At 39.6% G+C, this 16603-nt stretch overlaps 1 protein-coding gene across 1 annotated transcript; it reads left to right on the top strand.

The window, feature by feature from the left end:
* Positions 1–7365: 7365 nt before the first annotated feature.
* Positions 7366–16412, top strand: LOC139411919 (piercer of microtubule wall 1). The gene is made up of 3 exons (XM_071158676.1): positions 7366–7538; positions 14655–14733; positions 14845–16412. The coding sequence occupies exons 1-3, from the start codon at positions 7408–7410 to the stop codon at positions 15028–15030; spliced, it is 396 nt and encodes a 131-aa protein (XP_071014777.1). The 5' UTR covers positions 7366–7407; the 3' UTR covers positions 15031–16412.
* The last annotated feature ends 191 nt before the right edge of the window (positions 16413–16603 follow it).

Genomic DNA, 16603 nt, shown 5'->3' with positions numbered 1-16603 from the left:
CAGATCCTTTACTCAGTACCAGTGGTGTAAAGTACTTAAGTAAAACAATACTTTAAAGTACTACTTATGTCATTTTTTGGGATATCTGTACTTTAATTCACTATTTATATTTTTGCCAACTTTTACTTCACAATATTCCTAAAGAAAACAATGTACTTTTTACTCCATACATTTTCCCTGACACCCAAAATACTCATTACATTTTGACAGGAAAATAGTCTAATTCACACACTTATCAAGATACTGTAACATCCCTGGCCCTTCCTACTGCCTCTGATCTCGCGGACTCACTAAACACAAATGCTTTGTTTGTAAATTATGTTGGAGTGTTGGAGTGTGCCCCTGGTTATCCGTCAATAAAAAATAAATTGTGCCGTCTGGTTTGCATAATAAGGAATTTGAAATGGTTTATACTTTTACTTTTGATACTTAAGTACATTTGAGCAATTCCATATACTTTTGATAGTTAAGTATATTTAAAACCAAATACTTTGACTTATACTGAAGTATTATTTTACTAGGTGACTCACTTTTACTTGAGCCATTTTCTATGAACCTCTCTGGGATATTCGGGACAGTAGCGTCCCACCTCAACAACAGCCAGTGAAAGTGCAGGGCGCCAAATTCAAAACAACAGAAATCCCATAATTAAAATTCCTCAAACATACAAGTATTTCACACCATTTTAAAGATAAACTTGTTGTAAATCCAGCCTCAGTGTCCGATTTCAAAAAGGCTTTATGACGAAAGCACACCAAACGATTATGGTCGGTACCTAGTCACAAAAACATAGCAATTTTTTTCAGCCAAAGAGAGGAGTCACAAAAAGCAGAAATAGAGATACAATTCATCACTAACCTTTGATGATCTTCATCAGATGACACTCATAGGACTTCATGTTACACAATACATGTATGTTTTGTTTGATAAAGTTCATATTTATATCCAAACATCTCAGTTTACATTGGCGCGTTACGTTCAGTAGTTCCAAAACATTCGGTGATTTTGCAGAGAGCCACGTCAATTTACAGAAATACTCATATTACACATTGCTAAAAGATACAAGTGTTTTGCATGGAATTTTAGATCCACTTCTCCTTAATGCAACCGCTGTGTCAGATTTCAAAAAAGCTTTACCGAAAAAGCACACCATGCAATAATCTGAGTATGGCGCTCAGACAACAAAACAAGCCATACAGATATCCGCCATGTTATGGAGTCAACAAAGTCAGAAATAGCATTATAAATATTCACTTACCTTTGATGATCTTCATCATAATGCACTCCCAGGAATCCCAGTTCCAAAATAAATGTTTGATTTGTTCGATAAAGTCCATCATTTATGTCCAAATACCTCCTTTTTGTTTGCTCGTTTAGTACACGGGGGCAGGACCAGGCGAAGGTTCAGACGAAAAGTCATATTAGAGTTCGTAGAAACATGTCAAACGAAGTATAGAATCAATCTTTAGGATGTTTTGATCATGAATTTTCAATAATGTTCCAACCGGAGAATTCCTTTGTCTGTAGAAATGCAATGGAACGCAAGCTAACTCTCACGTGAGGGCGCGTGATCAGCTCATGCCCCTCTGGCAGAGCCCTGACTCATTCAGCTCTCATTCCCCCCTCCTTCACAGTAGAAGCATCAAACAAGGTTCTAAAGACTTATGACATCTAGTGGAAGCCTTAGGAAGTGCAATATGACCCCATAGACACTGTATATTCGATAGGCAATGACTTGAAAAACTACAAACCTCAGATTTCCCACTTCCTGGTTGGATTTTTTCTCAGGTTTTTGCCTGCCATATGAGTTCTGTTATAATCACAGACATCATTAAAACAGTTTTAGAGACTTTAGAGTGTTTTCTATCCAAATCTACTAATAATATGCATATATTAGCAACTGGGCGTGAGTAGCAGGCAGTTTACTCTGGGCACCTTATTCATCCAAGCTACTCGATACTGCCCCAGTCCCAAAGAAGTTTTAAGGTATCTTTACTTTTACTCAAGTGTAAAAACGTAGTACTTTTTCCACCACTGCTCAGTACTTTGTTGAAGCACCTTTGGCAGCGATTACAGCAGTCTTCTTGGGTATGACGCGACAACCTTCACACACCTGTATTTGGGGAGTTTCTCCCATTCTTCTCTGCAGGTCCTCTCAAGCTGTCAGGTTAGATGGGGAGCGTCACTGCACAGCTATTTTCAGGTTTCTCCACTCAAGGACATTCAGAGACTTGTCCCAAAGCCACTCCTGCGTTATCTTGGCTGTGTGCTTAGGATCGTTGTCCTGTTGGAAGGTGAACCTTCGCCTCATTATGAGGTTTTCCTCATAATGAGCAGGTTTTCCTCAAGGATCTCTGTTCTTTGCTCCATTCATCTTTGTCTCGATCCTGACTAGTCTCCCAGTCGGTGAAAAACATCCCCAAAGCATGTTTCCACCACCATGCTTCACCATGCTTGTTTGTCATGGTCTGTTTTAGACTGATTCAATGAACCATTGTATTTATGTTCAAAATGTTGTATCAAGTCTGACCAAATGTGCCTAATTGGTTTATTGATACATTTTCAAGTTCATAATTGTGCACTCTCCTCAAACAATAGCATGGTCTGCTTTCACTGTAAGAGCTACTGTAAATAATGTCGAGGCACAGATCTGGGGAAGGTTACCAAAACATTTCTGCAGCATTGAAGGTCTGCAAGAACACAGTGGCCTCCTTAATTCTTAAATGGAAGAAGTTTGGAACCACCAAGAATCTTCCTAGAGCTGGCCACCAGGCCAAACTGAGAAATCGGGGGAGAAGTGGTTTTCTAGAAAAAATGCATTATGGGGTATTGTGTGTAGATTGATGAGTAGAAAAAAAACAATTCAATTAATTTTAGAATAAGACTATAAGGTAAAAAAATGTGTTAAGTCAAGGGGTCTGAATATTTTCCGAATGCACTGTATCAAGCTAGAGTGTACATGTAGTGTCATGGTTTAGCCTTCATTTTGGTATTTATCCCTTGCTGAATGCTTACTAAATCTGGCCCAGGCCTAGGTGTATTAACACACCAACTCTTACAATGGGAGACTCCTTCACCATTTAACGGTCAATAGGTTTACAAATCCTCTCCTTAAAATGTTGAATTTAAATCTGGATTATTGGGGGAAAATAGCAATGCAGCATTTCCTGGTTGATAGGAAGCGGGAAGTGACTGGAGGATGGTGATACTGCGTCGTGGGCCCTCAGAACAATACAAAGTCTCCTTCACACAGGAAACGGATCTGCGTCAAAGAGGGGGCCTGACAGAGTTTTATAAAGACCAATGGCACATACCCTAAGGAAGCAGGATAAATCACTGTTTTCATCCACACACTCACTTATACCCCAGACTTGTAGTAAAAACGTCCTTTAGAAAAAATGACTTAGCAGCATATGTTAACTAGACCTTTATAGTGTACTAGTCTCAAATTTAAAGTTGTAATGTCATATGCACAAGTACAGTGAAATGCCTTTCTTGCAAACTCAACACTACTTAATGTTCTATACAACACAAGTAGACGACTTACTACACTATTATACCAATGTGCTAGTGGGTAAAAAGCTAAATAGTCCACGTTGGTGATAACAATCACGGTTGTGTCTTATTAGATTTAGGGTCATTAAATCGGTTTGGATCAATGGTGCATTAGGCTATGGCATGTATAACCATATATGTATTTTAATGTAGAGTAAGTCATTTCAGTTGACACATTAAGTTGCCTTTATATGCCTTCATAATCAGCCTCATTCTGAACATCTTTAGGCCTAATTAATGGCAATATGCAATGGGATGAATTACAGTTATTCTGGTCTAATTAATTGATTTCTTACAAACACAAACAATGGATTTTATAACTCAAGCTGCTTTACACATGGATGCTAGAAAGCACGTACTTCTTTGAAGATGTCATTCGTGAAGCATTTTCAGCAGGATGGAGGGTGTTTGCGCTTTACAACTTATTTTATCAGTTGGAAACACACACAGGAATTCCGGCTTGGGAATGACCGTCCAGTTCCCGGCCGCAACAGGAAGGTATGCATAAAAAGCACTTCCAAAACGGGCAGGCTATACCATTCCACTCCATTCGGCAGCAACGGAACAGAAGGGAAATACATATTTGTAGCCTATACTGTGATTAAACTAATATTGGGAGATGGTCGCGATGGCAAAATAGCCCAACAAGTCAGTCAAGTGAATAGAGGTGATGTGGCAGCTGCAACCAGGTAGACTCAAGAGGCTTGGCATTGTGTTCTCCATTCTATGGTAAGTAGGGAGGACATTTCACCATTATAGATTATACTTTATTTTTTCCCAGAGAAAACATAAGAGTCAGTATTATCATGATGCAGTTGTGATATGCAAAGGTAACATATATTCAAAACTAGTACTCTGTGGTTTTTAATTCAGAAAATTCAATTTGTGATTTGTCCTTTGATTACCTGAAACACTGAAATGTTTATCCATGAAGCCTACCCACTGTTCACGTCATGTTCGTCTAGTTTCGAGTTACAATTGGATGAGTTTTCAACTAACGTGAATTCAACGTGAAATAAAATAATAATAATCAACAAGTCATTGGGTTTAGGTTCAAAGTTGGCAGAAAAAAAGACGAAATGCCCTTAAATTGATTACTTTTTGTGAATCCAATCAGCTTTCCACGTTGATTTTGTTCAAATGACAACATTGATTCAACCAGTGTTTGCCCGGAGGAGAATGATGTTTGCATTTTCAAGGTATTATTGCAATAGTATGAAGTCATTAGTGGGACATTTGTGTTTGAGGGTAGGCTTGGAACCACTGGCCTAATAAACCAAGGAACTTGTTAGACCATTGATAAGCACAATATATTGAACATTTAAAGCTTAAAAGCATCAACGAATTCAGGTCATACACTATTATTAGACATTACAATGATCATACATTGGCCTGTTTTGAATTGAAGCCAGTGATGTAAACACCCACCTTGATGCGACAAAAAGTTTGTGATTTTACAGTTGACCTACCCTCAAACATGTCATTTTAACAAAATCAATGTGGTAAACTGATTGGATTCACAAAAAGTAATCAATTTAAGGGCATTTCGTGTTTTTTTCTGCCAACTTTTAACCTAAACCCAATGACTTGTTGATTTGTTTTTTTTTCACGTTGAATTCACATTAGTTGAAAACTCATCCAAATGTAACTCAAAACTAGATGAACATGGCGTGAACAGTGGGCAGGCTTTATGGAGAAGGACCCCTGGGGGTTCTTAGCCTATCCACAGGGGGTACTTGAGAAGACTTATTCCTAATGGTAAAATGCACATGAGGGGGTACAACAGACGTACTCTGGGCAGAGCAAAATACCGTTGGTGGCACAGTAGCGGAAAAAGGTTGGGGACCACTGTATTAGGCTATGCATGCTGCCCTCTAGGCCTGATTTATTGTTCTGCTATTCAAAATGCAGCCCAATAATATAGGATAGATATTGGTAAAGCTCATGTGCTTCCCACTGGGCACAGATGTCAATTCAACATTGGTTCAACGTCATTTCATTGAAGTGAATTGGAAACAACGTTGATTCAACCAGTATGTGCCCAGTGGGTTGTGTTGGCTAATATTACATTTTTTCTTCTCTTGTTTCAGATAGATGGAAGCTACAATCTCACAGCCCAACCTCAATGCCCAATGGAATTTTACAATATTGTACAATGGGATATAGAGGATTGTTGGCTTCTCATAGCCAGATCAAACCTGGGATTTTTTTCCCCACAGATAAACCGAAGATAAGAGTTTCTGCCTGCTTCACGGTCCATTATTACTTTTGGTACGCGCTCGGCCAGTCTCAAACTCGTACCGTGAGTAATAATGCACTGTGGCTGTCACTGCCAACGAGAGATGGACAGCACCTCAGTTCTCCATAATCCTATGCATCTCATCGTTGTATAGACAGATGTGAAGCAGGAAATGTGATGAAAACTCAGCCCTTGTGTCAGAATAACAGCATTTAAATATAATAATTTAGGATACTTTCATATCCAGTGAAGAAATTGACTAGCCAGTTTACTTAAATATTATTGTTGAATTATTTACTTTAAATGTGTTGTTGAATGTTACACTGACATTTGAAAATGTTAACTCTAAATGGTAAATCTTATTTATACTTGCAAAAGAAATTCCCTGTGCCTTGTGACTGTTATATTTATGTTGACTGCATATGTCTTGTTTTAGTACAATGAAACAGTCATATTAGGCTACAGCCTATTATTATGTCTTAATTTTTTGTAGGAAAAACATTTTTTTTCTCAAATATCAAAAAATGGGCCTGTAATTGAATAAAGTTCAAAAACATTATAGCCAACTCTCCTAGTTGGACATGTTTTGAAATAGGCACTGCAATGTAATTGTCTGTTTAATAAATGATCATTACAATTGACAACTCAATTCTACACTAAGAGACGAAATTGAATACACAATCAGTCTCTGAACAAAGCGACCCTGATGCACCCATTGACACTTTTTTAATAGAGAGGCTATGTCATAAACCCTCAAAGTTCCAGAATGCGGTGAAAATGGCAGCTATTGTGTTTAGGGAGAAATCCAAACCTATTGTGGTTAGGGAGAAATCCAAACCTATTGTGGTTAGGGAGAAATCCAAACCTATTGTGGTTAGGGAGAAATCCAAACCAATTGGAATGAATGGCAGTAGAGGCAGAGGTGATGCATTTCCTGATTTTACTTATACAGGAAAATAAAAGTAAGGCATGGGATATATCTGAAATTGTGTAATAGAATTATTGTCAACCTACAATATTGTTATATAATTATAAATACAGTTTATATGGATTTTATACAAATGTTCTGTATAGATAGCCTCTAAAATACAGCATATGTAAACAGACCATAAATGTCTAAATGTTGTATTTTTTGTGGAAAGCTGTGAGTGCTATTATATGATACATTATCATCACTTGTTGCATTTACAATTTGTCTAAATCATTTCATCAAATTATTAAACCACTGTGTGGCTGTGGATTGGCTGCATTTCTTTTTATGGAATGTTGTCATATTGGCAGTTAATTGGAAACATTTACGGAATCATTCTGCTAAAACTGGCTAGCTAGCTAACATACAGTACAGATAATTCTTCAAATATATTGTTTTACACAATATCTTATCACAACACTGGCAAACCATGGCTGACCAACTACCTGACTTTTATACCATCATAAGGTTCATGATCATTCTAGTATTCTAATTCCTACTTTTATGGCACGTGAAATAGGATCTCTATGGTTCCAACCCTCCGACGTCACCTCGTTACAGTTGTGTTGGTAGCAACTAACTTAAACAGTACCCTACTCCTTGTTGTCGTGTGCATCGGGGCCGAAACCCTCGTCTCATAATCATGGATTCTGAAAACTATGTGGAAACTCATCCATCAGACGACAATGAAGCTATGAAAACCAGTGACGTTTACAAAGTGGACAAAAATCTTCCTAAGCGTTTTAATAACCCCGATTGCTTTCAAGGCTACAGGTAAATCCTAATTACAGCATGTTAAAGTGCTCATTTAAATCGAACCCGTAATGCGGTTATGCACGCTGTGTCCTCCCATTGCAATATCACCACTCACATGGTAGCCTCGATGTTTCCAATTTTCAGGAAAGTTGTGTGTGGGCAACATTGAAATTTCACAGCAATTCAGTTGCCTGAAACTAGACGTTCACAATAACAAGACTAACCTCATTTTAAATAATATCGCCTGATAGGTTAGTGTATACACTATGAGGTTGGAATAATACTGTGAAAATGATAATGCCCTTTTAGTGTAATTGCTGTAAGGAAAAGACTGCCTGAAATGTCAATATGTTTTGGTGACAAATTATTTTTTAAACCAACCGCTTTGTACCAGATGTGTCAATGTGTAGTTCATACATGCATAATCTATGAGCAGAATTATTGTTTTACCTCAATTAGCCATGGAATCCCTAGTTTGAAAGCAACTGTTTTCTTGAAACTGCTGTGCCATTTTCCCAAATGTGGGCCAGCCCCCTAGCAATTCGAGTTCTTGCCAATGAGCCCCTAGCATTTGAGTGACAGCTAGCAAGAGGCCGGCCAAGTATTATCCAATGAGGTTGCAGGGCTAGCCCAACTGCTCAGTGGACACAGCAGAGAGAGGGAGTGTGAGAGAGAGATCAATAATGCATGCAGAGCAGAATTAGGCCGATACCCGCTAATTATCAAAATCCAGAAAAGAGCTGTTCAATTCTACAACCACCTAACAGGAAGTGATTCCCAAACATTCCATAACAAAGCCATTATCAACAGAGAGATTCATCTGGAGAAGAGCAAGCTGGTCCTTGGGCTATGTTCACAAACACAAACAGACCCCACAGAGCCCCAGTACAGCAACACAATTAGACTCAACCAAATCATGAGAAAACAAAAAGATAATTACTTGACACATTGGTACGAATGAACAAAAACCTGAGCAAACTAGAATACTATTTCAAATCAAATTTTATTTGTCACTTGCGCCGAATACAACAGGTGTAGTATACCTTACAGTAAAATGCTTACTATACAAGCCCTTAACCAACAATGATTTTAGAAGAAAAAGTGTTAAGTAAAAAATAGAAAATTAAAGTAACAGTAAAATAACAATAGCGAGGCTAAACGGGGGGAAACGGTACAGAGTCAATGTGCGACTAACACCGGTTAGTCGAGGTAATATGTACACTAACGTTCAAAAGTTTGGGGTCACTTAGAAATGTCCTTGTTTTTGAAAGAAAACCAAATTTTCCGTCCATTAAAATAACACCAAATTGATCAGAAATACAGTGTAGAGATTGATAATTTTGTAAATTACTACCGTAGCTGGAAACGGCAGATTATTTTATGGAATATCTACATGGGCGTACAGAGGCCCATTATCAGCAACCATTACTCCTGTGTTCCAATGGCACGTTGTGTTAACCAATCCAAGTGTATAATTTTATTAAAAAGGCAAACTGATCATTAGAAAACAATTTTTGCAATTATGTTAGCACAGCTGAAAACTGTTGTTCTAATTAAAGAAGCGGGGGAATAAACTTTGCCCTCTTCACGACTGTCTTGGTGTGTTTGGACCATGTTAGATTGTTGGTGATGTGGACACCAAGGAACTTGAAGCTCTCAACATTCTCCACTTCAACTAGTTGATGAGAATGGGGGTGTGCTCGGTCCTCCTTTTCCTGTAGTCCACAATCATCTCCTTTGTCTTGATCACATTGAGGGAGAGGTTGTTGTTCTGGCACCACACAGCCAGGTCTCTGACCTCCTCCCTATAGGCTGTCTCATCATTGTTGGTGATCAGGCCTACCACTGTTGTGTCATCGGCAAACTTGATGATGGTGTTGGAGACGTGCCTGGCCATGCAGTCATGAGTGAACAGGGAGTACAGGAGGGGACTGAGCACGCACCCCTGTGGGGGCCCAGTGTTGAGGATCAGTGTGGCGGATGTGTTGTTACCTACCCTTACCACCTGGGGGTCAGCCCGTCAGGAAGTTTTGGATCCATTTGCAGAGGGAGGTGTTTAGTCCCATGTTCCTTATCATAGTAATGAGCTTTGAGGGTACTATGGTGTTGAACGCTGAGCTGTAGTCAATAAATAGCATTCTCACATAGGTGTTCCTTTTGTCCAGGGCAGTGTTGAGTGCAATAGAGATTGCATCATCTGTGGATCTGTTGGGGCGGTATTCAAATTGGAGTGGGTATAGGGTTTCTGGGAAAATGGTGTTGATGTGAGCCATGACCAGCCTTTCAAAGCATTTCATGGCTACAGACGTGGGTGTTACAGGTTGGTAGTCATTAGGCAGGTTACCTTAGTGTTCTTGGGCACAGGGACTATGGTGGTCTGCTTGAAACATGTTGGTATTACAGACTCAGACAGGGAGAGTTGGAAAATGTCAGTGAAGACACTTGCCAGTTGGTCAGCGCATGTTCGGAGTACACGTCCTGGTAAACGTCCTGGTAACCCTGCGGCCTTGTGAATGTTGACTTGTTTAAAGGTCTTAATCACATCGGCTACGGAGAGTGTGATCACACAGTCAGCTGATGCTCTCATGCATGCTTCAGTGTTACTTACCTCGACGCGAGCATAGAAGTAATTTAGCTCGTCTGATAGGCTTGTGTCACTGGGCAGCTCGCGGCTGTGCTTCCCTTTGTAGTCGGTAATAGTTTGCAAGCCATGCCACATCCGACGAGCGTCGGAGCCGGTGTAGTACAATTCAATCTTAGTCCTGTACTTAGTCCTGTATTGACACTTTGCCTGTTTGATGGATCGTCAGAGGGCATAGCGGTATTTCTTATAAGCTTCCGGGTTAGAGTCCCACTCCTTGAAAGCGGCAGCTCTACCCTTTAGCTCAGTGCAGTTGTTGCCTGTAATCCATGGCTTCTGATTGGGTTATGTACATACGGTCACTGTGGTGACGACGTCATTGTTGCACTTATTGATGAAGCCAGTGACTGATGTGGTGTACTCCGCAATGCCATGGAAGAATCCCGGAACATATTCCAGTCTGTGCTAGCAAAACAGTCCTGTAGCTTAGCATCTGCTTCATCTGATTACTTTCTATTTGACCGAGTCACTGGTGCTTCCTGCTTTAGTTTTTGCTTGTAAGCAGGAATCAGGAGGATAGAATTATGGTCATATTTACCAAATGGGGGGCGAGGGAGAGCTTTGTATGTGTCTCTGTGTGTGGTGTAAAGGTGGTCTAGAGTTTTATTTCCCTCTGGTTGCACATTTAACATGCTAGTAGAAATTAGGTAAAATGGATTTGAGTTTCCCTGCATTAATGTCCCCAGCCACTAGAAGCGCCGCCTCTGAATGAGCGTTTTCCTGTTTGCTTATGGCCGTATACAGCTCATTGAGGTGTGGTCTTAGTGGCAGAATCAGTTTGTAGTGGTATATAGACAGCTACGAAAAATACAGATGAAAACTCTTGGTAAATAGTGTGGTCTACAGCTTATGATGAGATACTCTACCTCAGGTGAGCAAAACCTCAAGACTTCCTTAGATTTTGTGCACCAACTGTTGTTTACAAATATACATAGACTGCCACCCCTAGTCTTACCAGAGGCCTCTGTTCTATCCTGCCAAAAAAGCTTAAAACCCACCAGCTGTATGTTATTAATGTCGTCGTTCAGCCACGACTCGGTGAAATAAATGATATTACAGTTTTTAATGTCCCGTTGGTAGGATATACGTGATCGTAGTTTGTCTATTTTATTATGGATTGATTGTACATTGGCTAATAGGACCGATGGTAAAGGTAGATTACCCTCTCGGCGACGGATCCTTACAAGGCACCCGGACCTTCGTCCACGATACCCCCATCTCCTTTTCCCGTGAATGACGGGGATGGGGGCCTTGTCGGGTGTCTGAAGTAAATCCTTCCTGTCCATTTCATTGAAGAAAAAGAATTCCTCCAGTACGGGGTGAGTAATCGCTGTCCTGATATCTAGAAGCTCTTTTCGGTCATAAGACACAGTGGCAGAAACATTATGTACAAAATAAGTTACAAATAATGCAAAAAAACGTACACAATAGCACAATTGGTTACGGGATTGTAAAACGGCAGCAATCTCCTTCCGCACCACTCCTCTCGTCTTGGCCCTTAACAGAGAGTACACAGTGGCAGAATACCTGACCACTGTGACTGACCCCAAATTAAGGAAAGCTTTGATCATGTACACATTCAGGGAGCATAGCCTTGCTATTGAGAAAGCTGGCTCTCAAGAAAAGACAGGCTATGCGCACACAAACGACAAAATTAGGTGGAAACTGAGCTGCACTTCCTAACGTCCTGCCAAATGTATGACCATATTAGAGACACATATTTCCCTCAGATTACACAGACCCACAAAGATTTAGAAAACAAATCCAATTTTAATAAACTCCCATATCTATTGTGCAAAATACCACATTGTGCAATCACAGCAGCAATATTTGTGACTTGTTGCCACAAGAAAAGGGCAACCAGTGAAGAACAAACACCATTGTAAATACAACCCATATTTATACTTTAACTATTTGCATGTTGTAACAGCTCGGTATATAGACATAATTTGACATTTTGAAGTCTATTATTTTGGAACTTGGATGAGTGCAATATTTACTTCACTTTTGTTGATCCATTTTACTTGCTTTGGCAATGTAAATATATGTTTCCCATGCACACACAGACAGACGGACAGACAGACGGACGGACGGACGGACGGACGGACAGACAGAGATGTGCAATTGTCGGGGACCACTTTCGGCTCATGAGTGCTACTTTCAGAACTACAGGCAAAAAAGTATTGAAAAGTACAGGATACTCTTTAATAGACCAATAACAAAGAGAGTTTCAAACATATCTGCCAATAACAGCTAGTTTTCAGGTTACATATCCCTCCCATCAGCAGGGGCGGACTTAGTGATTTGGAGGCCCCAGGCAGAGGCCAGTCATGTGCCATGAACACAACCAGTCATGTTTTCATCTGATGACAAACCACTTGAAAATGTAGGTTACCTTCACACGTTCATCCAAAATAATTATAATTCTAACAGTGCACTGTGCACCCGCCAACTTTCCTTCAATTCGCAAGTGGCTAAAACGATCTCATTAGAAAAAGAATCAGAGTGAGCAAAAGAGCACCCTTCTGGCTTACTATATGTAGCCCACGTATCTGATGCTGTCTGGCCAAAATGAATATGACATGCCATACTCCTTTTGGCCAGAGAGCATCAGATACATGGGCAACACCTACAGTTGAAGTCAGAAGTTTACATACAGCTTGGTTGGAATCATTAAAATTTGTTTTTCAACCACTCCACAAATTTCTTGTTAACAAACTCTAGTTTTGGCAAGTCGGTTAGGACATCTACTTTGTGCATGACACAAGTAATTTTTTCCAATAATTGTTTACAGACAGATTATTTAACTTATAATTCACTGTATCACAATTCCAGTGGGTCAGAAGTTTACATACACCAATAACCTGACAGGCCGCTCAGCAAGGAAGAAGCCACTGCTCCAAAACCGCCATTAAAAAAAGCCAGACTATGGTGTGCAACTGCACATGGGGACAAAGATCGTACGTTTTGGAGAAATGTCCTCTGGTCTGATGAAACAAAAATAGAACCGTTTGGCCATAATGACCATCGTTATGTTTTGAGAAAAAAGGGGGAGCCTTGCAAGCCGAAGAACACCATCCCAACCGTGAAGCACGGGGGTGGCAGCACCATGTTGTGGGGTTGCTTTGCTGCAGGAGGGACTGGTGCACTTCACAAAATAGATGGCATCATGAGGTGGGAAAATTATGTGGATATATTGAAGCAACATCTCAAGACATCAGTCAAAAGTTAAAGCTTTTGTTCGCAAATGGGTCTTCCAAATGGACAATGACCCCAAGCATACTTCCAAAGTTGTGGCAAAATGGCTTAAGGACAACACAGTCAAGGTATTGGAGTGGCCATCACAAAGCCCCGAACACAATCCCATAGAAAATCTGTGGGCAGAACTGAAAAAGCGTGTGTGAGCAAGGAGCACTACACACCTGACTCAGTTACACCAGCTGTCAGGAGGAATGGGTCAAAATTCACCCAACTTTTTGTGGGAAGCTTGTGGAAGGCTACCTGAAACGTTTAACCCAAGTTAACCTATTTAAAGGCAATGCTACCAAATACGAATTGAGTGTATGTAAACTTCTGACCCACTGGGAATGTGACGAAAGAAATACAAGCTGAAATAAATCGTTCTCTATTATTCTGACATTTCACATTCTTAAAATAAAGTGGTGATCCTAACTGACGTAAGACAGGGAATTTTTACTAGGATTAAATGTCAGGAATTGTCAATAACTGATTTTAAATGTGTTTGGCTAAGGTGTATGTAAACTTCTGACTTCAACTGTACATGTCCTCTGCCTTTTCCTTGACGACTATAGCAGTATTATCAGCAGCACATTTTTTTTACTAAAGAAAGTCATATCGGAGGGTTTTCTACTAAGCTAACATATGGAACTGTTTTTAGATGGTCACCAAGGATAGTTTTCCTATTTGATTTAGAATTTTAGGACCCCTGTGGGTAGAAAATAAAAATATATTTAATTGAACATTGAATTTGGTCTTACTGCTATTAGCCCATAGAAATGCATCAAATAACATTTTCATACATGGAAAATCAGAATCCCTGGTGTAGCCCAAACCGGTCGGACGCTACAGATGTTTTAGTGAGAAGATTTTCTGAATGTCTCCTGGTCTGACAATCACTGCTGTCACAGATAGAACAATGAGCCAGATGTTTCACCGGATGTATAAATCTGAAGTATCCAGTTGGCATTTCCACTCACCACCAAATATGGTGATGAGAGGAAACCCAGTGGCCGGTAGTCGGAAAAGATGATGCAAGATGGTTTTTGGCCAACATTCTGCACATGTTCTCATCGATTAAACATTTGATCTCAATACAGTTAGTTATATGTTCCCAAAACTAGAATATGTTACAAACAGATTGAGAAATAAAAAGTTGCATTGGTCCTTTAACCATTTTGCTAAAAATGTTATGCACCAAAAAGGTTGTTTGCTTTTGATGATCAATGCACTGAGATAATATTTGTCTATTTCAGTACGAAGAAAAACCACCCATTCTACCAGACATCAAGCCAAATATATGGAAGCAAGAGACCAACCGTTCATGAAATGCCTGTAAGAAAGATGCCATAAACCGTATGGAAATCTAAAACAAACAAAAAAAACATGATTATTTGCACTGATCTGTCTGAACCTGATTTTGTTTCATTTTTCCTATCCCATCAGACAACTTTTAATGGCAGTTATCGGAAGTTTTCAGAACACATGCTGAAAAGTGGGATGTTCAGAGATAACGGTTTCAACACGTCCATTGAGAAGAGCAAAATCACAGGACACGACACCATCCCCATGTTTCAAGACAGGATCAACTTTAATTATGCATACGACAGTGGGAATGGTCCAAGGAATTGAAAACATTACTCCACCTACCTTAATTCATTTTCATTGCTACATTTGTATGCCATTCATTCTATTTGCCTTTTATAAGGATCACTTCCTATAATGAGTATTTAAACATCATACAGAACATTCACCTTGTTTTATTAGACCCCACCTACCATTGGTGATTGGTTCAATAAAAACCTTACCCCAACATCAGCCTTGGCCACAAGGTGGTGATCTAACAACTTGCTGACTATTTTGCTGGCACATGCAGGAGCTAACGCACAGCAAAAGAGTCAGCAAGTTGTTAGATGTCCACCTTGTGGCCAAGACAGATGTTGGGGTAAGGTTTTTATATAGTGTCTTGAGTGTTCAAGACATTAAGAACACCTTCCTAATATTGAATTTGCCCTCAGAACAGCCTCAATTTGTCGGGGGATGGACTCTACAAGGTGTCGAAAGCGTACAACCGGGATTCTGGCCCATGTTGAATACAATGCTTCCCACATAGTATTCAATGTGTGGACCATTCTTGATATACACGGGAAACTGCTGAGCATGAAAAACCCAGCAGCGTTGCAGTTCTTGACACAAAATTGGTGCGCCTGGCACCTACTACCATAACCCGTTCAAAGGCACTTTTCGTGCCCATTCACCCTCGGAATGGCACACATACGCAATCCACCTCTCAATTGCCTCAAGGCTTAAAAATCCTTCTTTAACCTGTCTCCTCCCTTTCATCCATACTGATTGAAGTGGATTTAACAAGTACATCAACAAGGGATCATAGCTTTCCTCTGGATTCACTTGGTCAGTCTATGCCATGACTGCCAAGAAAGAGCAGGTGTTCATAATGTTTTGTACATTTAGTCTGTTTTATTACTCTATTATTGTGTAGAGGATAAGAATTGATCCAACTCCTGGTACCTTTCAAACAGAAGATTTGTTGTACAAGTTTTTGGAATTCGATAGATATTCTATCTAACTTTAAATTGATCCTGCAAATTATATTTAACCACCTTGAATTATTCCAGAAAACTGGGTCATGGTAACACAAGTAACACAAAATAGTGTCTTAAAGTGGTTGCTAGGAAACTAGTGAACCCAAGACAGTATCAGAAGGAAAATAAATCACTGGCAAATAATCCAAGGCGATATTAAGACATTTTGTTTGATGAACATGAATTAACTAATGTACATGGTGTAAATGTTAAAATAAGAGAATAGTAGTGAAATGCCCTCCTCAAAGGGCTATTTTGAGGGAAGTGTACAACAGCATAGAGTAGGTATATCTGTGCGTTAGCTCCTTTTGAGTAATGCTTGGAGGGGTTGAGGGTAGCTGGAGGATGGAACTAAAAAACAAACAAAAGATAACTATTGTAAAATATGCTGTGTCCATAAAATGTACATAGGCATCTATTTCCAGCTTATACAGTACATACTAAGTGTCGTGGTCTATTAGTTTACGCCAATTAGGGGAGGGGTAGTAGGGTTAGGGGAGAATATATAACAAATATTTATATATATATATATATATATTTACAAAAAATATATATATGGGGGATTGGAAATGATGTAGACAATTACATTTGATGGAACCCAC

Source organism: Oncorhynchus clarkii, chromosome 6 (genome assembly GCF_045791955.1).
Source record: "Oncorhynchus clarkii lewisi isolate Uvic-CL-2024 chromosome 6, UVic_Ocla_1.0, whole genome shotgun sequence".
Taxonomy (NCBI): Eukaryota; Metazoa; Chordata; class Actinopteri; order Salmoniformes; family Salmonidae; genus Oncorhynchus; species Oncorhynchus clarkii.
This window is presented reverse-complemented; position numbering and strand designations above follow the sequence as displayed.